General features: G+C 41.9%; 1 protein-coding gene across 2 annotated transcripts in view; it reads right to left on the reverse strand.

Annotated features, from left to right (window-relative positions):
• Window positions 1-429: 429 nt before the first annotated feature.
• NFE2L3 (NFE2 like bZIP transcription factor 3) overlaps window positions 430-25,677 on the reverse strand; it is a gene marked incomplete at its 5' end in the record, with an annotated part of 30,913 nt that continues 5,665 nt past the window's right edge. Inside the window, 3 exons of one of the 2 annotated variants that reach the window (XM_082661754.1) lie at window positions 430-1,930; window positions 2,616-2,699; window positions 7,586-7,750. In XM_082661754.1, the coding sequence (XP_082517880.1) occupies window positions 674-1,930; window positions 2,616-2,699; window positions 7,586-7,750 (1,506 nt within the window). In that variant the 3' untranslated portion in view covers window positions 430-673. The remainder of the gene's footprint in view (window positions 1,931-2,615; window positions 2,700-7,585; window positions 7,751-25,677) is intronic. The other variant, XM_082661755.1, reaches the window with a different exon arrangement.

Raw genomic sequence — 25,677 nt, forward strand, 5'->3', positions numbered from 1 at the left:
TTGTCTTCAGGTGTTAAAGCCTAATGCAGTAATATTTTAAAGCTTCAGTTTGTTTTGTTTGGGCATCCTGGTGTAGAGCTTGGTCTATTTCATGTCATGTTTTATGTGTTAGGTCTAAGGGGGGGTGGGATTTCACTTGTCAGTTCAGTGTTGACTATATTCGGTTTGACTTGAGTCTGATCAATTTGTGTAGTTTTTAAAATTTAACACTGCTGCCTGATTTGCTAGATATTCACCTGTGTTTTTAAATGTGGATATTTTGGAAGAGAAGTTTGCTTAGGATTTCTGTATAAAAGGGGAAAGTTAGTACTTTAAAATCAAATACAAAATTTATTTCCACAGAAAAAGCTACATAAGTTTTCATCAATTAAGCTAAAACAGTTCTTGAAAACTCTAAATGAAAATATTTTAAATCATAAAAACATGTTTTGAAATGTGTTTGCTCTCTTTGAAGGGACCATCACGTCAGCCTATTTCTACATTAGTTCATGAAACAGGCCCCCAAGTCTGATATTGAAGTCCTAAACTGGTCCATATAAGCTTCAAAATGTAGCCTTAACTGAGTGATTGAAGTAGCAGTAGATAACACTTGAGCTAAACTTCGAAGCAGATTCAATGGTTTTTGATCAGTTTCTGAACATTACGACTTTATGCATATGGATGGAATCCATCTTCAATTTCTTCTCTCACTTTTTCGTTTTCCTTTTTGGTTTTCCTTTTTTTGGCCTGGGGTCACCAATTCCTTGGGTACAATCAAAACACTTCCATCACGGCTGCACTGAAGAGCATACTGGTTTGGATTGACTGGCCTACCTTCATCATCTCTTAACCTACTAAAAACATCATGATAGAGATCGTGCAGTTTCTGTTTCATTATATTTATAGCTTTGTGACACTGGGATCGCTCTCTCTTAAGGGTTTCCTTCTTTGCTTGCAAGTTACATACGTCATCTTCCAGATTCAAAATTACATCCAGTTTGCGCCTACGGCAGTTCTGAGCAGCAACTTTATTCTTCCCTCTTCGTCTAATATCACGGATGAGCGACACTTGAAAATCTGTCAGATAGTACCTGCTTAGCATGCTGTTGAAAGAATCTACAGGCATCTGGACAATTTCATCCACAGAAAAAGGGATGTGCAGAGCTTTAGCACGCCGTTCATCACGGCTTAAGTTTCTGTCTGTGTCATTGAGGTACCCACGCCTTATTTTCTGTGACTTCCCAGGCCATGAAAAAGATTCATAAGTGGATTCTAGTGCACTTGGCTGTAAGTGGTAAGTGTGGTTATGTAATACAGGTTGAAATGCAAAGTCCCCGTGAAAATGAGAATCACTTCTGTGATCCATGTGACAAAGTTTAGTGGGCTCTGGGTAGTAGCCTCCTACAGCCCCTTCTAAGTCACGGTGGGAAAGAGATTCACTACTAGAAAGTGAAGCACCTTCACATATAGAGTGCGAGGAGTTAGACTTGGTGACAGAGGTGCTATTGTGGCTTGAGTTTAAGGAAAGCCCAGAATCAGAATCTGGTTCTTCAAAAAGCTGAGAAATTTCCATTGGATCAAAACCTTCTTCTGTGGCCAAAGACATTAAATTTATCTCATCAAATATGTTTACATCAAGGTCATACAGAAGGTCTTGGTTTGTTAGGTCCCTCACCTGATTGTCAAATGGAAGAAATCCTGTCAAATTAGTTCCAGAAAGGGTCTGTTCAGGATTGGTAAGAGGAGAATTTAACTGCAGAAATAGTTCTTGTGGCTGTGAAGTCCTTGCTACTGGATCCCTTCTAAATGTATTGTCAGGACACAACAACATGGCCTCATGGAGATTTACATCGTGACTTACAGCCTGGCTATAATTTGCATTATAATGTGTAGGAGAATTCATGCCATCATTGATACTTCCTGGGAGAGGACTGTCTCCCAGTGAGATGCCCTGAAAAAGGAAAGGAAAAAAGAGCACTATAAATAACATAAAACTATTTTAATAGCAGTTCTAGTACCTAATACAGTACTTGTTCTTCTCGTGTTAATTCCTCTATGTAAGTAAGGATATGCTGTTGGCTACGAATAACTTCCCTTAGTTAAATAATGCAGGCAATAGAATACATGATGTGAGCCCAGGTGAGAATATGCTATGTCAGGAAAGACCTGTTCTTTGAACATCATGGGAAATTAGAAAGATTTATGTTAGTGTGAAAGCAGGTCTTGTTATTCAAAAATTCTAATACCTTACTAGTGAAACAGTCTTAACTGCAGGGAGAGAGGTATCTAAAAGCAAATTGGACCAGCATAAAGTGTAATGCTGCCAGAAAAACTAAGGTGTGCCTTAGTTTGTCAAGTTGTGTACTGCCGTTTTGATTCAATATGGATTTTATGAATTTGATTATATCTTTGTGATTATTTGGAAGGGGGAACTATACATATTTGGCTAATTCTCCAAAGAAGTGTTTCTGTAAGAAGTAAATCTTAAGTCTGTGCTTAAATAATGCACTAGAAACCGTTATCTAAGTATTAGTTTAAACTGCTGTGTATCCTAGGTAATAAGGTTGTGTTTATTCACAGAGAGAGGTCACTGCAGATATTTTTCCTGCAAGGATAAAAGCCAAGATTGCCATTACCTCCAGTGGATTTTCAGGCTGTGATGAAAGCAACTGAAATAAGTCTTCCAGAGAGAAAACTGTGTCTGTTCCATTTCGATGTATCTAGAAAAAGAAGGTGCATCGTTCACTTAAATTAAGACTGAAGTGGTTGACTCGGGCTTTTAGGCTTAATCTGGAAAGGGTAACCAGGTGTTATATCCATGCTGGATTTTTATCTCTAGTTTTAAATTTTTACGTTCTATTCCTTTTTTAGTACTCAGTATTTTAACATCCTGCTGTAAACAACCTTTTAACTTGATGACTTCTCCATTCCTGCCCTAACCGTTCTTCATCTTATGTCTTTAGCTTATATCTTAGTTCCACCTTATTTGTCCCTCTCCAGCCAACTTTCCAAATTGATTACAAGATATTTAGAGTTACCAGAATTCTATCAACTTGTTATTGCTTTGTCTCCTGCCTTAAGGGTTTAAGTTTGTTGAAATAATTACTTTGATAGTTCTCTAGAGTGGCTCCAGGAACTCTTTAGTCTTTGTAACCTGGAATTATTTTGCCTTCATGCTTAAGTGATAGTTTATCTCTCACGCTTAATGTTTTCCCTCAGCCCTGTCTTATGGCATTTATTACTAATATGCTATCGGTCTGTCATTTTACAACAGCTAATCTTTTTTTCCCTTGGGTAGTTTTAAAGATTTTTTTCTTAGTCTTTGTTGCCCTGCCATTTCACTGTGATATGTCTGGGATTTAACTTACTTACTCTGCTTGGGACTCTGTATTCCTCTAATCTGAGACATAAGATCATTTTAATTTTGGATATATTCTGCCATAAACTCTTTGAATACTGCTTCTCCTTCATACTTCCCTGCCTCTCCTGGGACTCCTATTAGAAATAATTTAGATTTTCATATTCTATCAATCACTTTTTTCTTTCTTTATGTAAAGGTGAGCTCGTCTTTGAGAACAGTTTCTATAGCAATGACACATACCAAGGGTTAGTATGAACTAGGTTTTATACTTTTCTCTGCAAGGACCAGTTTTTGTATCATTTTCTAGACCTTTTCTTGACTCAGGATTCCTAATGGTGATGGTAGTCGGAATCCACACCATTTAGTGTTCTGATTTCTAAAGGTTGGATGGACAGCTTCCTTGCTCTGTCTCCTCGCTGGTGGCTAGGATTGTTCTATTCCTCATTTCCTGAACCAGAAAAGGCTTTAAACATTGAGCTTTAAAGCAGGGAACTCTCCAACTCCAGCCTCTGTCATGGCATCTGGATACAGTTCAGCCTTGGTGCCTGATTGTCTTAAATTCTGGATTTGAGTTCCCTCTTTGCTGCTTGTATCTGTAGAGTTCTGTGTCTTGCTTTTGAGTTCACTTATACATTTGCAGATACTATCCATTCTGTCTTATCCAGGATTTGTGCATCTGATGTGTCAAAGGGATGTCTTTACATGTTAGCAAGTTCAAATTCCTGACTTGTGCTGTGTGTAACTCCCATCCCCAACTTTTTACTTTAGGGGTTTCTCTGTCTGCAAAATACCTTGGGTTCTATGAAGCCATGTTTTCAAGGCTTCTATTTCTATGGATGCTATAGGACTTACTTAAGGTAAACTGGTGAATAATAAGATTTCTTGTTCTTCTTTAACTGGCAAATGACACATTCTTAGTGGGTAGCAGACTTCTTCACCAGTTGGATTATTTAAAATGATTCCTAGTTAAGAAATTTCATAAACCTGATTCATCAGTCCTGGCTAGCCATAGACCAAAATCTGCCTGATGGTCACAAGTGTGTGAGAATGAATAACAACATCACAAATCTGCATTCCTGCAAAAACAATCCTTAACTGTAGGTAAATAACACTTTGTAGAAAAGAAACCCGAAACCCTTAATATGCAGAATATGATGTATGAAGATCATTCTGCTTAAAATGAATTATGGACTTCTCCTTAGCTAGTCAAAGATGTGTTTTATTTAGATACCTGTTTTCCTCTTCAGTGCCCCTGGAGATAGAGGTCTGAGGAGCTAGCCCCCTGGGTGATCCACAGGAGACAGAGGCAAGAGATGGGAGGGTGCAAGGTGTGACAGAGTCCCTTAGACACCTCATCGAGCTGTATTTCTCCCCAGGTTCCTTTCTGCTCTTCAGGGTGGTATTGGCTGTGGTGGCTTCAGGTAACTGCTAGTCCATGGGGGGGCCTCCCTCTTCCTTTGTGTTTCCCTTAAACCTGCCTTCACCTCTTAAAAAAAACCTCATTCACTTCTCTTCAGAATCTCACGGGCTGGATGCCTTCTACTTGAGGGCTTTAACTATGGAGAGCATTCTGTTTGCAGTCATCCTCCTTCCTAAATCTTCACATAAAATACAAACAGTTCTATTTTTCGTCAAGAATTCACTGCATTTTGAACAGAGATCACTAGGAGTTTATACCTTTTAAAAGATGAAGCAATATATAAATTCAGCTTGTCTTTAGTGAGAGGAAAGTATCTTCAGAGCAGTATATATATATTCCTATATATACTGTGTATTTTACTTCATTAACAGCTAGCCAAGTCCAGGCTTGCAGTGGGGCTAGAAAGAACTTACTGTTAAAGAGTGAATTATGTCAGTCATCCTAGGTATTTTCAAATGCTAGTGATTCACTTTGGTCACAGACAACTCCCTCCTAAGTAACATATCTCAGTAAGAGAGCAGACGCGTTGTTAGACGCTTCTACAAGAAATGTGTGTAATTGTCATGTCATGTTCTAAGTGATGTGTTTCTAGAAGGTTTTGTTCAAATTGATGTTTGTCTCAAGTCAAATTTTAAATTCTGAGGAAAGCTCCCTACTTCATCTATCTCTTCATTATTATTTAACCAGTGCCTGTTACCTAGCAGTGATAGTAACTACCTTAGTTACTATAGGTAATTCTAGAGAACACAGTTGCTACTTTTCTGGGAAGTCTGGTGAAGGGGTGTAATTGCAAAGACATACCCAAGAGAAAAATGAACCAAGAGCATAAATCTATACACAGTGAAGTGGTAAAGAGACTGGTAAAAAAACATCTTTTGCCTCAAAAAAGGTAACTTGGGAGGCATTCAGGAAAGTGAGCTGAAATGTCTCCTTCAAAACAAATATGGTTCTTTCAGTGTTCACTGGCACTGATGTGTGTGTATAAGCAGGTGGTAAAGCCACAGGAAGGTACATGAATTACAAGGAAAACACAAGGCCTGGGGAGAACAACAGTGGGTAAGAGCAGAGGCAGATGGAAACACCTGCATTTCACAGTGAAATGCCAGGCTGCAATGGGATCCTCAACTGTAGGTCATAAAAGTGTTGAACAGCCTGAGAGGTAAAGTGAAAATGGGAGGGTTCCTTGGGGTGAGCTCCCCACTGTGAGACTAGCAAAAAGGGACTTAGAAACCACATAGAAACATGGTGTGTTTAGGGAACACAGCAGATATGCATCCAGAGCTTGCCTGAAAAATGAGGGCAAGAGGCCAAGCAAGGGCTTGTTAGAGAAGTGATTGGACTGATAAAGGAGGTGAGGTGCAGGTTTCCAGGACCAGCACGTGGTTGAGAGGCCACCTGGAGGTGGAGGTGTATGTGTCCTTGTGAAGAGAAGGGCAGGTGAAGGACTCCCAGCTGGGCGGTGGGGTCTCCAAAGAACCTGTGAAGTGAAAGAGCCCATCCAACAGAGAAGCAGTTTTAAATAACATCCTACAGTCCAGGGAAAACAGTTTCAGGCTGGCACCAGTCAAGGAACACCTTTCCTAAGCTCCTACCACCCATCACACCCTCAGCTCCAAGACGGCTGGCTGTACAAGCAAGGGAGGAAAAATGGGGGAAAAAGAGAAGCTGGCCACACACACCCCTTTCCACTCAGCCAGGCTTTGAGGCTGCAGCAGGGATAGGAGGGGAAGAACTAAATTTCAGTTCAGTTTTTGAGAATTAACACTGGCTATATTTATCAACTGCTGCACTGGGATGACGGGAGAGAAATCTTTGATTATCTAGAAGTCACAGGGTCTGTCCCAGGTTTCACCCAGCGTGTAGGGGAAGAACTAGTTCCCTAGAACAGCTTAGAACAGGCTGGAGGGGGTGGGGGCGTGGTGGGTGGGCAAAGGGAGCAGAGCTGTTTTCTGACTCCACTGTCAATCATGTGATGTTCGGTGTGATGTTACATAGGTAATAAGGCTACAATGATGGTGGGCTGTCTGAGAAGGGCCAAGGCATGGCCTAAATGCCACCTGGGGCAGTTCAGGGCTGAGAGAGACCCATCAGGGCAAGAAAAACCTGCAAGGGTGCCAGGGGAAGTGTCAAGTGGCTAAAGGTCTGTGGAACCTCCAGACCCGTCTGGAGCATTTGTTTGCCAGGCTTGTGGGCTAGGACCTCAGCAGGGCTGAGCAGAATTATGTTCCAGGTGAAAGAAGGGAGGAAGCACAGGCTACAGGAAGAATCCCTTCCTTCAGCCTAGCTTCTGGAGTTCATCTTTCTACACACCCTTTTCACTGCTGATGAGTGTAGTTATAGAGAGGAGCCAAGGAGGTTATCCTACTCGGCCTGGTCAAAGATGCAAAGTGGGCTCCTGGACTGCCCCTTCAGCATGGCATACCAGGAGACTGAGTGAGGACTTGCGCCTGAGTCCTAGCTGACTGAGGGTGATATGCCTGCAGGGGCCAACCTGGCTGCTTCTGCAAATGGTTGGTTGGTTGGTTGAGGATTCCTGGGTCAGGATGCCAGCCATCTCTTTATCCCTTGCAAACACAGCAAAACCTGCTAGCAAGTTTCTGGATGGGGTCTGTGAGTTTAACCAGATACAATGTTCTGTGGACTGATTCCTTTGTCAACCAAATAACCACATCCACAGTTTTAAAAAAACATGTATTTTCATATATCAGGTTTACTTAACGGTAAGGCACACATACACAAAATTCATTCTCAACACAAACTATCAAAAGCCGTAAAATCTACCTTAAAGCCAAAATGGTACGGCCAGGATATTCTAACTTGCTTACCTCGTTTCTAGGTTCAGAGGTCTTTTCTGCCTCCCAGGCAGGTTTATCTGCTACTTTATTTTCTTCATTCTTCTGCTGTAGTGATTTCTCCCTCTGGGTTGATGCTCTTTGCTCATTTTCCTCATGCTGGGAACTGTGATCCACAGCTCTTAGTACCTCATTCTCCTATAAAAGGACCCCAAAATGTGCTAAGTACAAATCCGCGTTTCATCAATTAAGTCAGATCTTTAAAACCGTTGTGTACTTAACTGCTCAGTGATCAGGAAAACCCACAAGTCAAAAGCTACATTATCAAACATTTAATTCTGAAACAAAGGTCAGTTTTGTGCCCTGTCCTTTTTAAGAACTCACTGTGAGACAGGCTGCTCTGATCTGGATAATTAAAATTATATGCATTTATAAAGCCCCTGGACTTCAGGGTGGGTTAGAAGAGCTGACTTCACTTTATACATTTCTGTACTGTTTGAATATTTTACAACAAACATGTATTTCTTTTACAATCAGGAAAAAGGTAAATATATTTTTATTTTGAAAAAATAAAGTTTAACAATAAAGCTTAAACTAGCATCTCTGATATTTTCAACTATGCTTATTTACGCAGATGAGTCCTTCCACCTTTAACTGAGGAGACAAAAGGCAAGAGAATTTTTCTGAACATTCAAATAGTTATCATTTAGCATATACTGTATATTCTGATACTTTCAATTATATTAAAAGTTCTCTGTATAATGTTTCCCCTATAACATAACATCAAGGCCTCTTAAATCCTTTCAAAGGATCTATTTTTAATTTCTTCCAGCAACAAAACACACTGGACTAATAACTCAAGGACAGCACCACTGCCCCCCACTCTAAACCACAGAAATGTTCATCTTAAAAACAAAAAAGTGAAGGTCAAAGAAATGGAAATCCACAGATGCCAGAAACAAGGAGAGAAATCAAAGCAAGAGCAGAAAAGGAAGTTGATGTGCTGGTGGCCCACTTGGTTTTACTTGCTTCTCTGTTCACTGTACCAAACTATACAACAAACTCAGCCTCCCTCTTGACACTGTGGATGCTAGTCTTCCTGCCTCAAGTGATCTCTCCGTTCAAGTACTTGATCACAAGGAGCTCGTGTGCTCAAGAACATTGCTTCTGCTACCCTATCCTCTTTTCTGCGTCAAGTTGTTTCTTGTCTATCAGCTAATTCCCATCAGCCTACTAACACACTAACACCTCCCATCTTGAAAAGTTCCTCCCTTGGTCCCACATTACTCTTTAGATCCCATCCCATTTTTCTGCTCCTCCGGAGAGCAAAATCCTCTAAAGAGTCATCCGGACTCTGCATTCTCTCTTGAACCTATTTCAATGAGGGTTTGTCTCCACCCCTCCACTGAAGCAGCATATCAGAGTCCCGCAAGGCTACAGTTCTCCGTCTTCAACCTATTTGACCCATCAGCAACATTTCACTGAGTTTACTCCCTTTTTCTGGAAACAGGTTCTTCACCTGGCATCCAAGTACCTTCTCTCTCTATTCTCCTGTCTCACCGACTACTTCTCCTTTGCTGATTCTTCATCTTCACCATATAAACATGGCAAATGCCCCAACGCTCAGCCTCAGGCACAGCAAGCACTCGCTCAACTTCCTCCCCCATTTCCCCGTTCCTGCTGCTTGTAAGGTGCTCCCTCTGCTCACCTCCCCCCATCTCTACCCCTCCCAGCGCCCCGGCCCCCCTTCCTTCAGGTCCCTATTCAAATATCACCATCTCACTTTTCTTTCCTAAGTACTCTATAAAAAAGCACACCCCTCCCATTAATATCAGTCTCTTTTATCTTGCTTTATTTTTTTCCCCATAGCATTTAGCGCCAGCTGATATATTTGTTGTCTATCCGACTAGTATGCAAATTCCCTGAGGGCAGGGACTGTCTGCTTGGTTCTTGCTGTATGCCCACTGCCTACCCCTGAGCCTGACACACAGTAGACCCTTAGTAACAGCTGTTGAATAGATGAACTCCCAAACACAACACCCTAAGACTTTGGTAGGGATCTGATTTCTGATGGGTGAGATACCACAGTCTTGCTCTTTCCTGCAATTAAAACACTGATTCCTATCTAAACTCAGGGAAGAAAGGAAAAGGTAGACTGGTCACCACTCTTTAACCTCAGTCTTTTGCCAAGGGAAGGTTTCTTTTGTTAAACCTTAAGAAAATCTAACTCAAAATTCTAGATTCCTGAGGCAGCTAACTTTGTTTACAAATAAATTTGCTGTTGGTGGGCACTGGAGCTGCTTATCTCTAATTCACATGATTTTAGAGCCATGAAGCAGGGTCCTCTTAATCTGTAATATTTGAGTTAACACATGTGGAGACACACATGAACTTGCAAACATAAGAATGTTATCTTTAACAATACATAAATAAACAATAACAGAGGGAACAGGTGGCTAATACACAACTAGATCAAGCCCATAAGGAAACTGATCAAACTTTTAGAGTGTATGAGAGTTTGGTAACAAAAGTATGTAAGATGGGCCTGCCTAAAAACTCGGGAAGAGGAGAACGGAAGGTAGAGAAATTCTGTACGACTACAAATCACATGGCAAGAAGCAGTTAAAGGACTTGCCTGGTGGCACAGTGGTAAAGAATCCGCCTGCCAATGCAGGGGACACGGGTTCGAGCCCTGGTCTAGGAAGATCCCACATGCCACGGAACAACTAAGACTGTGCGCCACAACTACTGAGCCTGCGCTCTAGAGCCCGTGAGCCACAACTACTGAAGCCCGCACACCCTAAAGCCTGCACGCCGCAACTAGTGTCCCCATGCACCGCAACTGCTGAAGCCAACATGCCTAGAGCCCATGCTCCACAACAAGAGAAGCCACTGCAGAATAAGAAGCCCACGCACCACAATGAACAGTAGCAGCCCCCGCTCACTACAGCTAGAGAGAAAAGCCGGCGTGCAGCAACAAAGGCCCAACGCAGCCAAAAAATAAATTTAAAAAAAAATCATAAATGAACGCTAAAATTAGGGAATAAAAATTTGATGAAAATAAGATAAACAGTCTCAAAGCGTCACTCCACAGATTACTTTTTAAACACAAAGAAAAAGATAATAACACTTTAGGAGAAACCTGGCAAACACCATCTAAACCAAGTGGTCAAATCTATCATCACAATATGGCGATAAACCAAGATGCCTCCTGATACGATATGAAGGATACAATACCACGTCTGTAGTATTCATCATCTCAATGTAATGAGGAAACATCAGATAAATCAAAATTGGGAGCCACTTTACAAAATAACTGATTGATGCTCTTCCAAAACTTAAAGGTAAAGAACTGAAATACCTTTTCCAAATTAAAGATGACTTACGAGATTTGAGAACTAAACGCAATGTGTGATCCTGGGTTAGATGCAGACCCAGGAGAAAAAGTAGTTTACACAGGACGTTACTGGGGCAATAGATAAAATCTGAATATGGACAACAGATTATAGTCTTAAGCTTATATTAAATTTTCCTGATTTTGATTCATTGGTCATAGAAAAAATCATTTTGTAGGAAATACTATACACAATAGCTTCAATTCATCCTTAAATGTTTCAGAATGAAATAATTATATGTGTATAGAGATGTAATTATAAATAGGTAACTCAAACGGGGCAAAATGTAAACAATAGGTAAATCTAAGTAAGGGATATATACTATTCTTGCAACTTTAAAGTTTGAAATTATATCTGATTAAAGCTATCCCAAAAATCCCTACACATAGCAAAATCACTTTGGCCAGGGCAACAGCAAAAGTTAGACTCAGGAAAACTATTCTTCCATTATAATTTCTGTTCATCTTTATTTTTCCCCCAAAGTATATATAGTCATATCAACTGCTTTACTAATTATTTTCACCTCTTCCTTCCCAACATTTAAATTTATTTCATTTTCTTGTCTAGTTGCTTTGATCATGCTTCCAGAATACTCTTCAATAACAATGATGATACCTGACGTAAAAGAGAACACTCTTCGCCCCTCTATTCTCAATAGTCTACTACTTCACTAGTTCACTTCTGACACCGGATGTGTGGGTCTTCCATACACCTAGCAATTCTGTGACATCAGCTGGGTGTCCTATAATTTAACTCAGTTCTGACACCATCTAATTGGGGATAATATCAGATCCCACAGCTTAACGGCTCGGTCTCAAAGACGCCACCTCCCCCTTCAGAGGTCAATTCCAAGTCCAGGTTGTCACCTGTGCCTCCCACCAAGTGCCTATAAATAAAAGGTCCCCACAATCCCTCCTCCTCCAGTTTAATTTGCTAGAGTGGCCCACAGATCTCAGGAAAACAGTTTACTTACTAGATTACCATCTTATTACAAAAGGACAAAACTCAGGAACAAACAGATGCCTAAGAGCAAGGATTGTGGGAAGGGGCACAGAGCCTCCATGCCTTGCACCACTCTTCCAGCACCTCCACGTGTTCCCCAACCTGAAAGATCTCCAAACCCCACCCTTCCGGTTTTTTATGGAGGCTTCATTAAACAGGCATGGTTGATCAAATCATTGGCCATTAGTGACTTAACTCAGTCTTCAGTTGCTTCCCCAGAGGTCTGGGAGGTGGGGTTTAAAATTCCAACCCTCTCATCACTTGGTTGGTTCCCCTGGCAACCAGCCCCCATCCTTAGGGGGCTCTCCAAAAGTCACCTCATTAACATAAGTCAGGTGTGGTTAGAAGGGGCATGTTATGAATAGGAAGACACTCCTTTCACTTTTATGGCTCTGGAGCTATTTCAGGAACTGAGGACTGAAAGACCAAATATTGTAACAAAAGTTGCTCGCATTGCTCTTAATGCTTAGGTAATTCCAAGGTCTTTGATAGCTCTGCCAAATGGGGACTGGGGGGGAGATGAGGACCAGATACACACTAAATCACATTACCACACCTGACATTCTTTATTTTTATTTTAATGTTTCACCAATAAGGATAACATGCAGTTTTATTTGAGATTCAACAGTCTTTTTTAAAGTCGTTCATTCAATCAATACATATTAAGTGCCAAATATTGGGTTGGCCAAAAAGTTTGTTCGGGTTTTTCGTAAGATGTTATAGAAAAATCCAAATAAATTTTTTGGCCAACCCAATACTATGCTATTGATAGATGCTGGGGATACAATAGTGAAAAAAGAATTCTAGACTGCCCCTTCAGAGCTTACATTCTAAAGGGAGAGGGAGCTCAAAATACAAGTGAACTAAGAAAATTTGCAAGTTATGGCAAGTGAAAGAGAGAAGAGGGGGCCCTCCTTTAAAAGACTGGTTAGGGAAAGCCTCTCAGGGGAGGTGATATTTTAGCTGAGATCTAAAAAAAGAGAAAGAGCTGGGTACAGAGGAGAGAAATGAATACATTCCTGTTACCATAACGTATTTGATTAGTTTCTTAATGATGGATATTTAGATGTTTCCAGTCATTTCTTAAAAAAAAAAAGATACTAAAATATCCTCACACATACTACTTTGCATTCATGTGCAAGTAGAATAAATTCCTAGAATGTATGCTAGGTCAACAGATAACTTGTATTTTTCATTTGATGGAATGTTTGTGGTAACTTACAATAATCCTACCAACAAAAGTGCCAGTGTGATAGATGAAAACTGGCATCTCGCTGTAGTTTTAATTTCTATTTCTCTTATTATGAATGAGGTTGAACATCTTTCACAAGTTTGAAAGCATTTTTATTTCCTTTTCTGTGAACTATTTGTGGTCTTTTCCATTTTCCTATCCGGGTCTTAGTCTTGATCAGTAGTAGCATAAAATTTTTACTCACCTTCTCCCATTCAGTCTCCGATCGATGCACATATGAAACAAGTGGTGACTATGAAGACAGTAGGGGAGAGAATGCCTGAGTACGCCTAAGGATGGAGGCATGAGGAGCAAACGGGCCAAGGAAGGAAAGTCACAGTCAGAGCAGGAATCTGAGCTTCCTCTGCAGCCACACAGCAAGGGGCAGAAGAGGCAGCGTGAGAGCTGGGGCGAGTCACCCCAGTGCTGAAAGCCTGGTTTCAGAAGAGGGCCCTTTCTGACACTCCAAGCGTCCGTGAATAAGTGGCTATATGATATATCACCCAAACCAGTCCATTTCTGAGAAGGTAAGAGGGTGCTATTAACAATTAAGCTGGACAACAGTCAATAAACCAAGACTGTCCCAATGGCCACCCTACCTACGAGGGCACAGGGGAAGACGACCGCCAAGAATCTTGACGACTGTCAAGAATCTTGGTGGAAGAATAAAAAGCACTGACAATGCCAAAGCCCTGGGGAAGACAGCTACTTTAACTTGCACAGCCTTAGTTATTCAGTGAGTATTTTTTTTAGCTAGTCCTTCACTTATTCATTCAACAATCATTTACTGAGAGCCTACTATAAAGCCAACAGAAACAGGTGTAGTAAGAAGTGACGGACGAGAATTTCCCCAGGTCAGTGTAACGCACATGGTGCTGTGCAACCCAGACAGCCCTCAGCTGGGCCTTTACGGAATGCCTCGCCTACCCAGGGCCACCTCACCTAGGGCCACACACTTCCCAAGGCACCCACATCCAAGGACTGAGCAGGGAGGGCCCAAAGGCCTGGCCACCTCGGCCCATCACAGGATAACTGTGATATGCCACTTTAGCCCCACAGCTCCTGGCTTTGTCAGCCTGCTCCGCAGCTTCACTTCTGCCTCTGTCCAATGTGCTTTCTTATACTTCCTTCCACAGCTGTAAATCCCAAAGGTATTCCCTTAGAAACATCCTGCCCACTAAACTTGGGCTCAGAGTCCCCTTCCCAGAGAACCCAATTTGTGACAGTCAGTAATCTGCAGGGGGGAGAGGGGTGCAGACACCAGGATCTCAACGCAGGAAGGGGTGGAGGGTCCAACATTATAATATTTCTATTTAGAAAGTGAAAACGGCCTATTGCACTTATAGTATAATTTGCACAGTCTGCAAGGCCCCACGAAAGCCTTGCGGCTAGGAAGGCTCAGGTCCAAAACAGGCTGAGTAAATGTGACCTTGGGCCAGCTATGTGACCTTGGGCCATTCTGACCCTCAGTTTCCTTGTCTGTGATGTGAAAGGGTAATATTTCTAATTCACATTTTAAGGAATTCGTTGAGGAAAAGCATTTTATACATTTTAAGATGCTATATAGACATTAATCACTACTCCTTTCTACTGCTTTTTGATTCTGAAGAGTTGCAATTAATGACTAACTGGTGACAACTCAATCAAAACCCCAAGAGAAAGTGAGTCCAGCCCTTAGTAGCCAGTAATTACTACCTCTTCGCTCTCTTCTTTTCCTGTCTTCCTCAACTCAGCGACATGGAGCTGAAATAGACGGTGCATGTGTTTTATTAGCACTGTTGTATATACTGGAGATTTATGGCCCATGCCCTTAAAGAATGGGTTAGCTAAACCCATTATTAGGTTACTTTTTATTTGTGTGTAGGTAGGTGATTTTTACTCTCGTGGGGCTGGGACTCAATTTAAAAAAAAGGAGAAGAAGAAAGTTTCCACGCTCACCACAGGAAGCCATCATAAACTTGTGAGCTGGGGTGCTTCATCACAACTAAACACCCAGGGACTTGTACTGAACTGGCAGCTGCTGGTAAGGCAGGCCCTGCCCACCACAGCCCTGGCTGTTGGGAGCTGACCCACCCCATCCTCTGCATGGATACAGAACCTTCTCAGTTTGGGCCCCTTAGCTAAAACTGGGTTCTTCTGTCTCTAAAATCCCATGGCTTCTAGGGTTTCTCCTAAGACATTTCTTCTACTCTACGTAAAATTACAATTATTTGGGTCGCTTCTTTCCTACTGGGCTATAAACAGCTTTAAAATTTTTTTATTTTATTGGGTTGGCCAAAACGTTCATTTGGTTTTAGGTAAAAATAAAACACACTTCATTTTCACCAAGAACTTTATCGAACATATTCATTAACCAAACGAACTTTTTGGCCAACCCAATATATTATAGTTGATTAACAATGTTGTGTTCATTTCAGGTGTACAGCAGAGTGATTCAGTTATACATATACATGTATCTATTCTTTTTCAAATTCTCTTCCCACTTAGGTTACTACAGAATATTAAGCAGAGCTCCCTGTGCTATACAGTAGGTCCTCGTTGGTCATCTATTTAAAATATAGCAGGGTGCACATGTCAATCCCAAACTCCCTAACTATGCCTCCCCCCACCCTTCCCCCCTGGTAACCAGGGCTGTAAACTTCTGACACCTGTCCTGCAGCTGTGAAGTCACCTTTGCCACCAACACAGGGAGCAGAGCTGAGCCTGGCATGAAGGTTTTCTGAGACAATGAAGGTAGTGGGAAGGTGAAGAAAGAAGCAAAGCTGGGCTTTTCTGCTGTCTTTGCTAAGTCTCTGAAGCTCCTGATAACTGACAACATGATGTCTGAGTCTGTACTTACTCTACTGTATCGGGACCTGAACAGTATGATGGAGAATTTGACCCTGAAAACACTCTTTGTGAACAGTCCCAGCTGGCTTAGCTGGGCCTTTCGTTTAGTCACCTGCGGTAGGAAGGACTGAGACCTGCTGTGACCTTCAGGGCTGGATGAACCTTCAAAGACAAACAACAGTGCAGGGCCTATGAGAAGGATGACATCAGAGGGACAGGGGTGAAGGCCAAAGAATTCTCAGGCCCATCTCTAGGCTGGAGGCAAGCTGGAGTCATCAGGTCTAGAGAGAAGCAAGGAGCCAGGTAAAGAGAGACTGTGACCTGTTTGGCCAGGGTGGCATCTAGCAGCAGTTTATAATAATTAGAGCTCACACTTACTGAGCACTCACTGTGGGCCAGGCAACACATATATGATCTCACTTAAGTTGCTTGGCATCCCTGTAAGGTAGGTACTGTTGTTATGTCCTCTTCCAAAGGAGGAAACTGAGGTACAGAGAGGTTAAGCAACTTGCTTTAAGTCACAGAGCTAGTAAGTGACAGGACCAGGGTTTGGCTGCAGGTGTTTTTACTTGATAGCCAGTGCTTGGACACTGTACTGATTCTTGTTTGCCCCTCCAGGTCCCCGCGTGTACCCCAGAAGCTGACCCCTGCAAACTCCGGGGCTCCCAGCAAGTTTCACCAATGGGAGGCTGCAGCAGGACACTGGAGGGGGCTGGGGAGAGGGGGGAGAAGCCTGGGCATTCCTCCCCGTATGCTGGGCTCCGGTAGTCACCGGGTGTCCCAATATCCCGGTCCGCTCCTGTGAGGAGTCATTCACTGAAGACTCTTCATTTGAGCCACTGGGGTGAAGCGTGCCTTCGGCGGGGATGCCGACTGCACAACCACCCATGCTGGCTCCCACTTGCTTCACACAGTTGAGAACAGCAGAGGTGGGAAGAGCTCATGCCGCCCAAATAAAGCAAGTTCCTCTCTGTCTGAATAGCACCTCATCAGGCAGAACAGCTAGCAACAGTGCAAGGCGCTGATCTTACTTGGATTGCGGGTCCAACAAACCAACTGAGAAAAAACGTATCATGAGATAACTGAGGTTAAATACCGACTGGATATTTGGTGATAACAATTTTTTGTTGTCTTTTTTAGATGTGGTAATGGCATTGTGGTGATGTTTAGAAGAGTCCTTATATTTTAGGGATATACACTAAAATATTTGTAAAAGATTTTGGGAGTTGATGAAGGTTGTGGGAAGAGTGAGAGAGGAACAAAACCAGGCTTTCCTCTTCTCTTGGCTAAGTGCCTGCAAAGAGCTGGTATAAGAATCACAAGAAATGATGTCTGGGACTTGTTTCAAAATAACGGGGGGAGGGCCGGGGGAGTGACGATAAGCTAAGACTGTTAAGCTGGTGACAGGGATGGGACTCCATTATCGAATCTCCATTCTCTCCCCTTATTATATGTGCTGGAAACTTTCCACCATAACATGTGATATAGACTAAACTCACTTCTGAAGTTCCCTGGAGAAGACAGGGAGGCAGCTAGAAAACTGGCAGGCGTCCTCCACGTGGTCGAAACAGCCATGCAATGTGACTGCCCACCAGGAGAAGCTCGGTATGAAAATAACCAGTTTCTAAACAGGAGCCTCAACACCTAGGACACAAGGGCACGAACGCCAACCTGCAGGCTTTGATTTTAAAAGAAGCTGCTCTTCCTGCAAGTCACCCCTGGTGCGGGCTGAGGGACCGGGAGAGGGTGGGGCAGGGGAGCAACAGAGATTCACTTATGATTCATTTAAGGCTAGATTACTCCAGCAGGCAGGACAGGCCAACTGGCTTTCAAAATGCATGATGTTTTTGTATTTTCTTTATAATAGAAAATTTCAAGCACAGAAAATAAACAGAAAGCAGAATACAGTAAGCCCTCCAGGTGCCCATCACACCCAGTGGCAACAATTACCTGCCATTCTTATATCACTAATACTGCCACCCCGTCCCCATCACTCAATCATTCTTTCAGTTTTTAGGCAGGATTTACACCGGCCAGAAATGCATAAACTTTAGCTGTACAATTCTGACAAAAGCAGGCACCCATTTAACTCCCACCTCAACTGTGAGGTAGAACATTTCTACCTCCCCAGAAAGTTCTCTGCTATTCTTACATTTTTACCTTAGCATCACCTGTTCTAGAACTTAAGCACGAGTTAATTTTAAACTGCACTGATTTGCAAGTTAGTTCTGCATTCATATTTAGTTTTGGGGGCAAGCTAGTTCCCCAACCCCAGCAAGGAACTAAAGAGATCTGGCTTTAACTTTAAAACAACAGCTGGCGTCTCGCAGTGAGAGACTGAGCGAGGAGGCTGGAGCTGCTGCTGGACTGTGCGCTTGAGGAATCTTGGTTCCCAGGCCGGAGGTCGGGCCTGAGCTCCTGTGGTGGGAGCTCCGAGTCCAAACCGCTGGACTAACAGAGAACCTCAGACCCCAGGGAATATCAGTCGGAGTGAGGCCTCCCGGAGGTCCTCATCTCAGCACCAAGACCAGGCTCTGTCCAACTGCCTACAAACTCCAGTGCTGGATGTCTCAGGCCAAACAACCAGTAAGACAGGAATACAGCACCACCATCAAAAAAAAAAAGATATAACAAAAAAATTTGTCACAGATGAAACAGCAAGGTAAAACCCTATAAGACCAAATAAATGAAGACAAATAGACAACCTACCTGAAAAAGAATTCAGAGTAATGATAGTAAAGATGATCCAAAATCTCAAAAACAGGGCTTCCCTGGTGGCGCAGTGGTTGAGAGTCCGCCTGCTGATGCAGGGGACACGGGTTCGTGCCCCGGTCCGGGAAGATCCCACATGCCACGGAGCGGCTGGGCCCGTGAGCCATGGCCGCTGAGCCTGTGCATCCGGAGACTGTGCTCCACAATGGGAGAGGCCACAACAGTGAGGGGCCCCGCATACCGCAAAACAAACAAACAAACAAACAAAATCTCGGAAACAGAATGGAGAAAATACAAGAAATATTTAACAAGGATCTAGAAGAACTAAAGAGCAAACAAACAGTGATGAACAACAGAATTACTGAAATTAAAAATACTCTAGAAGGAATCAATAACAGAATAACTGAGGCAGAAGAACGGATAAGTGAGCTGGAAGATAAAATGGTGGAAATAACTGACAGGGAGCAGAATAAAGAGAAAAGAATGAAAAGAATTGAGGACAGTCTCAGAGACCTCTGGGACAACACTAAACGCACCAACATTCGAATTATAGGGGTCCCAGAAGAAGAAGAGAAAAAGAAAGGGTCTGAGAAAATATTTGAAGAGACTATAGTTGAAAACTTCCTTAACATGGAAGAGGAAATAGTCAATCAAGTCCAGGAAGCACAGAGAATACCATACAGGATAAACCCAAAGAGAAACACACTGAGACACATATTAATCAAACCATCAAAAATTAAATACAAAGAAAAAATATTGAAATCAGCAAGGCAAAAGCAACAAATAACATACAAGGGAATCCCCATAAGGTTAACAGCTGACTTTTCAGCAGAATCTCTGCAAGCCAGAAGGGAGTGGCAGACCATATCTAAAGTGATGAAAGGGAAAAAGCTACAACCAAGATTACTCTACCCAGCAAGGATCTCATTTAGATTGCACGGAGAAATCAAAACATTTACAGATAAGCAAAAGTTAAGAGAATTCAGCACCAACAAACCAGCTTTACAGCAAATGCTAAGGAACTTCTCTAGGCAGGAAACAAAAGAGAAGGAAAACACTTACAATAACAAACCCAAAACAATTAAGAAAATGTAATAGGAACATACATATCGATAACTACCCTAAATGTAAATGGATTAAATGCTCCAACCAAAAGACAAAGAATGGCTGAATGGATACAAAAACAAGACCCGTACATATGCTGTCTACAAGAGACCCACTTCAGACCTAGGGACACATACAGACTGAAAGTGAGGGGATGGAAAAAGATATTCCATGCAAATGGAACTCAAAAGAAAGCTGGAGTCGCAATTCTCATATCAGATAAAATAGACTTTAAAATAAAGACTATTACAAGAGACAAAGAAGGACACTACATAATGATCAAGGGATCAATACAAGAAGAAGATATAACAATTGTAAATATTTATGCACCCAACATAGGAGCACCTCAATACATAAGGCAAATGCTAATAGCCATAAAAGGGGAAATCGACAGTAACACAATCATAGTAGGGGACTTTAACACCCTACTTTCACCAATGGACAGATCGCCCCAAAAGAAAATAAATACGCAAACACTAGCTTTAAATGACACATTAAACAAGATGGACTTAATTGATATTTATAAGACATGCCATCCAAAAACAACAGAATACACTTTCTTCTCAAGTGCTCATGAAACATTCTCCAGGATAGACCATATCTTGGGTCACAAATCAAGCCTTAGTAAATTTAAGAAAACTGAAACCGTATCAAGTATCTTTTCCGACCACAATGCTATGAGACTAGATATCAATTACAGGAAAAAAACTGTAAAAAAAAATACAAACACATGGAGGCTAAACAATACGCTACTAAATAACCAAGAGATCACTGAAGAAATCAAAGAGGAAATCAAAATATACCTAGAAACAAATGACAATGAAAACATGACAACCCAAAACCTATGGGATGCAGCAATGGCAGTTCTAAGAGGGAAGTTTAAAGCAATACAATCCTACCTCAAGAAACAAGAAAAATCACAAATAAACAACCTAACCGTAAACCTAAAGCAATTAGAGAAAGAAGAACAAAAAACCCCCCAAAGTTAGCTGAAGGAAAGAAATCATAAAGATCAGATCAGAAATAAATGAAAAAGAAATGAAAGAAACAATAGCAAAGATCAATAAAACTAAATGCTGGTTCTTTGAGAAGATAAACAAAACGGATAAACCATCAGCCAGACTCATCAAGAAAAAAAGGGAGAAGACTCAAATCAATAGAATTAGACATGAAAAAGGAGAAGGAACAACCGACACTGCAGAAATACAAAGGATCATGAGAAATTACTACAAACAGCTGTATGCCAATAAAATGGACAACCTGGAAGAAATGGACAAATTCTTAGGAAAGCACAACCTCTGAGACTGAACCAGGAAGAAATAGAAAATATCAACAGACCAATCACAAGCACTGAAATTGAAACTGTGATTAAAAATCTTCCAACAAACAAAAGCCCAGGACCAGATGGCTTCACAGGCGAATACTATCATTCAGAGAAGAGCTAACACCTGTCCTTCTAAAACTCTTCCAAAACACAGCAGAGGGAGGAACACACCCAAACTCATTCTACAAGGCCACCATCACCCTGATACCAAAACCAGACAAAGATGTCACAAAAAAAGAAAACTACAGGCCAATCTCTCTGATGAACATAGATGCAGAAATCCTCAACAAAATACTAGCAAACAGAATCCAACAGCACATGAAAAGGATCATACACCATGATCAAGTGGGGTTTATCCCAGGAATGCAAGGATTCTTCAATATACACAAATCAATCAATGTGATACACCATATTAACAAACTGAAGGATAAAAACTGATGATAATCTCAATAGATGCAGAAGAAGCTTTTGACAAAATTCAACACGCAGTTATGATTAAAAACTCTCCAGAAAGTAGGCATAGAGGGAACTTTCCTCAACATAATAAAGGCCATATATGACAAACCCACAGCCAACATCGTTCTCAGTGGTGAAAGACTGAAACCATTTCCTCTAAGATCAGGAACAAGACAAGGTTGCCCACCCTCACCACTGTTATTCAACATAGCTTTGGAAGTTTTAGCCACAGAAATCAGAGAAGAAAAAGAAGTAAAAGGAATCTAAATCGGAAAAGAAGAAGTAAAACTGTCACTGTTTGCAGATGACATACTACACATAGAGAATCCTAAAGAAGCTACCAGAAAACTAAAAGAGCCAATCAATGAATTTGGTAGAGTAGCAGGATACAAAATTAATGCACAGAAATCTCTGACATTCCTATACACTAATGATGAAAAATCTGAAAGAGAAATTAAGGAAACACTCCCATTTACCAACTGCAACAAAAAGAATAAAATACCTAGGAATAAACCTACCTAAGGAGACAAAAGACCTGTATGCATAAAACTATAAGAAACTGATGAAAGAAATTAAAGATGATACAGACAGATGGAGAGATATACCATGTTCTTGGACTGGAAGAATCAACATTGTGAAAATGACTATACTACCCAAAGCAATCTACAAATTCAGTGCAATCCATATCAAACTACGAATGGCATTTTTCACAGAACTATAACAAAAAATTTCACAATTTGTATGGGAACACAAAAGACCCCAAACAGACAAAACTATTGAAAAAGAAAAACGGAGCTGGAGGAATCAGACTCCCTGACTTCAGACTATACTATAAAGCTACAGTAATCAAGACAGTATGGTACTGGCACAAAAAGAGAAATATAGATCAATGGAACAGGATAGAAAGCCCAGAGATAAACCCATGCACATACAGTCACCTTATCTTTGATAAAGGAGGCAAGAGTATACAATGGAGAAAAGACAGCCTCTTCAGTAAGTGGTGGTGGGAGAACTGGACAGCTACATGTAAAAGAATGAAATTAGAACACTCCCTAACACCATACACAAAAATAAACTCAAAATGGATTAAAGACCTAAATGTGAGGCCAGACACTATAAAACTTAGAGGAAAACATAGGCAGAACACTCTGTGACATAAATCACAGCAAGATCCTTTTTGACCCACCTCCTAGAGAAATGGAAATAACAACAAAATAAACAAATGGGACCTCATGAAACTTAAAAGTTTTTGCACAGCAAAGGAAACCATTAACAAGACGAAAAGAAAAGCCTCAGAATGGGAGAAAATATTTGCAAAGGAATAAATGGACAAAGGATTAATCTCCAAAATATATAAACAGCTCATGCAGCTCAATATTAAAAAACCAAACAACCCAATCCAAAAATGGGCAGAAGACCAAAATAGACATTCCTCCAAAGAAGACATACAGATGGCCAAGAAGCACATGAAAAGCTGCTCAACATCACTAATTATTAGAGAAATGCAAATCAAAACTACAATGAGGTATCACCTCACACCAGTTAGAATGGGCATCATCAGAAAATCTACAAACAACAAATGCTGGAAAGGGTGTGGATAAAAGGGAACCCTCTTGCACTGTTGGTGGGAATGTAAACTGATACAGCCACTATGGAGAACAGTATGGAGGTTCCTTAAAAAACTAAAAATAGAATTACCATATGACCCAGCAATCCCACTATTGGGCATATACCCAGAGAACACCATAATTCAAAAAGAGTCATGTACCACAATGTTCATTGCAGCTCTATTTACAATAGCCAGGTCATGGAAGCAACCTAAATGCCCATTGACAGATGAATGGATAAAGAAGATGTGGTACATATATGCAGTGGAATATTACTCAGCCATAAAAAGGAATGAAATTGGGTCATTTGTAGAGACCTGGATGAATCTAGAGACTGTCATACAGAGTGAAGTCAGAAAGAGAAAAACAAATACCATATGCTAACACACATATATGGAATCTAAAAAAAAAAAAGGTTCTGAAGAATCTAGGGGCAGGACAGGAATAAAGACACAGACGCAGAGAATGGACTTGAGGACACGGGGATGGGGAAGGGTAAGCTGGGACGCAGTGAGAGAGTAGTAGTGACATATATGCACTACCAAATGTAAAATAGATAGCTAGTGGGAAGCAGCTGCATGGCACAGGGAGATCAGCTCAGTGCTTTGTGACCACCTAGAGGGGTGGGATAGGGAAGGTGGGAGAGAGACGCAAGAGGGAGGGTATATGGGGATATACGTATACATATAGCTGATTCACTTTGTTGTACAGCAGAAACTAACACAACACTGTAAAGCAATTATACTCCAATAAAGATGTTAAAAAAATAATAAAAGAAAACAACAGCTGGCAAACCAGGGCACTAGCCCAGGTCCTGCTGCCGAAGCAGGTAACTCTGGCCCAGTCCATGAGCTCTTCTGGGCCTTCAATTCACAGAAAGGCAGTTTTCAGCCAGGCACCCCCTCCATTCACACGTTGCCGGGTAGTCAAAGGCCCTGGGGGAGGAACACCGTGGCTGAGGTCAAGCTTGGGCAGCACAAGTATCACCTGGAGGTCTTCTAAACTGCAGAACCCAACCCAGGCCCCACCTGAGAGGCTCTGATTCAGCCAGTCAGGGGTGGGCCCTGAAATCTACATTGTAACAAGCAACCCGGTAATTGATACAGTCACTGGGATGAGAAACTCAGCTCTAAGAAAGGCTGAGAAGCTCTTCCTTCAGATGAGCCGTCAGGCTTCTGCCTCCCCAACACGCCCAAGGCCTCCTTCATGACCTAGCAGTCTTCCGTTATGTCCTCTGGAAGACAGGACTTTCCTGGGGATTCAACCCCCAGCTCAGGGGCACTGAGAGCAAATCATCAGTTGAATATTTATTAACATGCCAGGAACGGACCTAGTCCTTTAACATACAGCATTATTTAATCCTCAAACTCTCCCAGAAAGAGGTTAATATTCTCCTTTTACAATTTGGATACCACGGCTCATGGAGGTTGCCCAGGAAGAGACGGAGCTGGGATGGGGTGACGACGAGTTTTAGGTGTCAGCGTGCCCAGGCTTTCGTACCTAGAAGTCAGTCGAACACTAACCTAGGTGTTGCTGTGAAGGTATTTTGTAGATGTGGCTAACAGCTGCAACCAACCAGGTGACTTTCAGTAAAAGAGATTAACTTCTGTAATCTGAGTGGGCCTTATTTCATCCAATCAGTTGAAAGAAAGCCTTTAAGGGCAAAAGTGAGGTTTCCCCGAGGAAGAAATTCTGCCTCAAGCCTGCAGCATTACCTCCTGCTGGTGGTTTCCAGCTGCCCTAGAGTCTGGATGTGCCCAGCCTCCACAAACACGCTAGCCAATTCCTTGAAATAAGTCTCTTAAACACACACACACACACACACACACACACACACACACACACACACACACACACACACACACACACACACACACACACACACACTCATACTGGCTGTGTGCTCTAGAGAACGCTGGCTGATGCCAATGGGAACCCGGGTCCACCCAATCTCAAAAGGCCATGCCTTGCTTCTAGCCACTGCCCATACTCTGCCAACCACCACCTGCAACTCAACCAAAATCCACCCAGCTACGTACCTGAGGCCCAGCCTGCTCCAGCTCTCCAGAAGTGTATTTGAATATTAATGCAGATCCTTAACTAGATTTTGAGGATAAATTATTCATATCGAAAGGCTGCCACAAATGGGAGAAGCTTGTTTTTACGTTTTAAGTTTTGTAGTGGGTGGGAGGGAGGCATGGTTTACTCAGTGCTTAAGAACAGTGACTTGTGTATTCCGGGCAAGGTCACTAACTTGCTATATCACTTTAGGCAATCCTGAGTTTCACCACCTGATTAATGATGATGCCAACCTGCAAGTCTGCTTGCCACTGCCCCATCCGTTCAAATTGGCATTAAGGGGTCAGATGGCCCATCTGGATTTCGGATATGACCTACTTTCTGGTTGGGACTCTGGCCGTGAAGGTCCCAAGACATATTCAAGCTCACAGCATCTTGGCAGTTCT

Source organism: Grampus griseus (genome assembly GCF_964374135.1).
Source record: "Grampus griseus genome assembly, chromosome: 9".
Taxonomy (NCBI): Eukaryota; Metazoa; Chordata; class Mammalia; order Artiodactyla; family Delphinidae; genus Grampus; species Grampus griseus.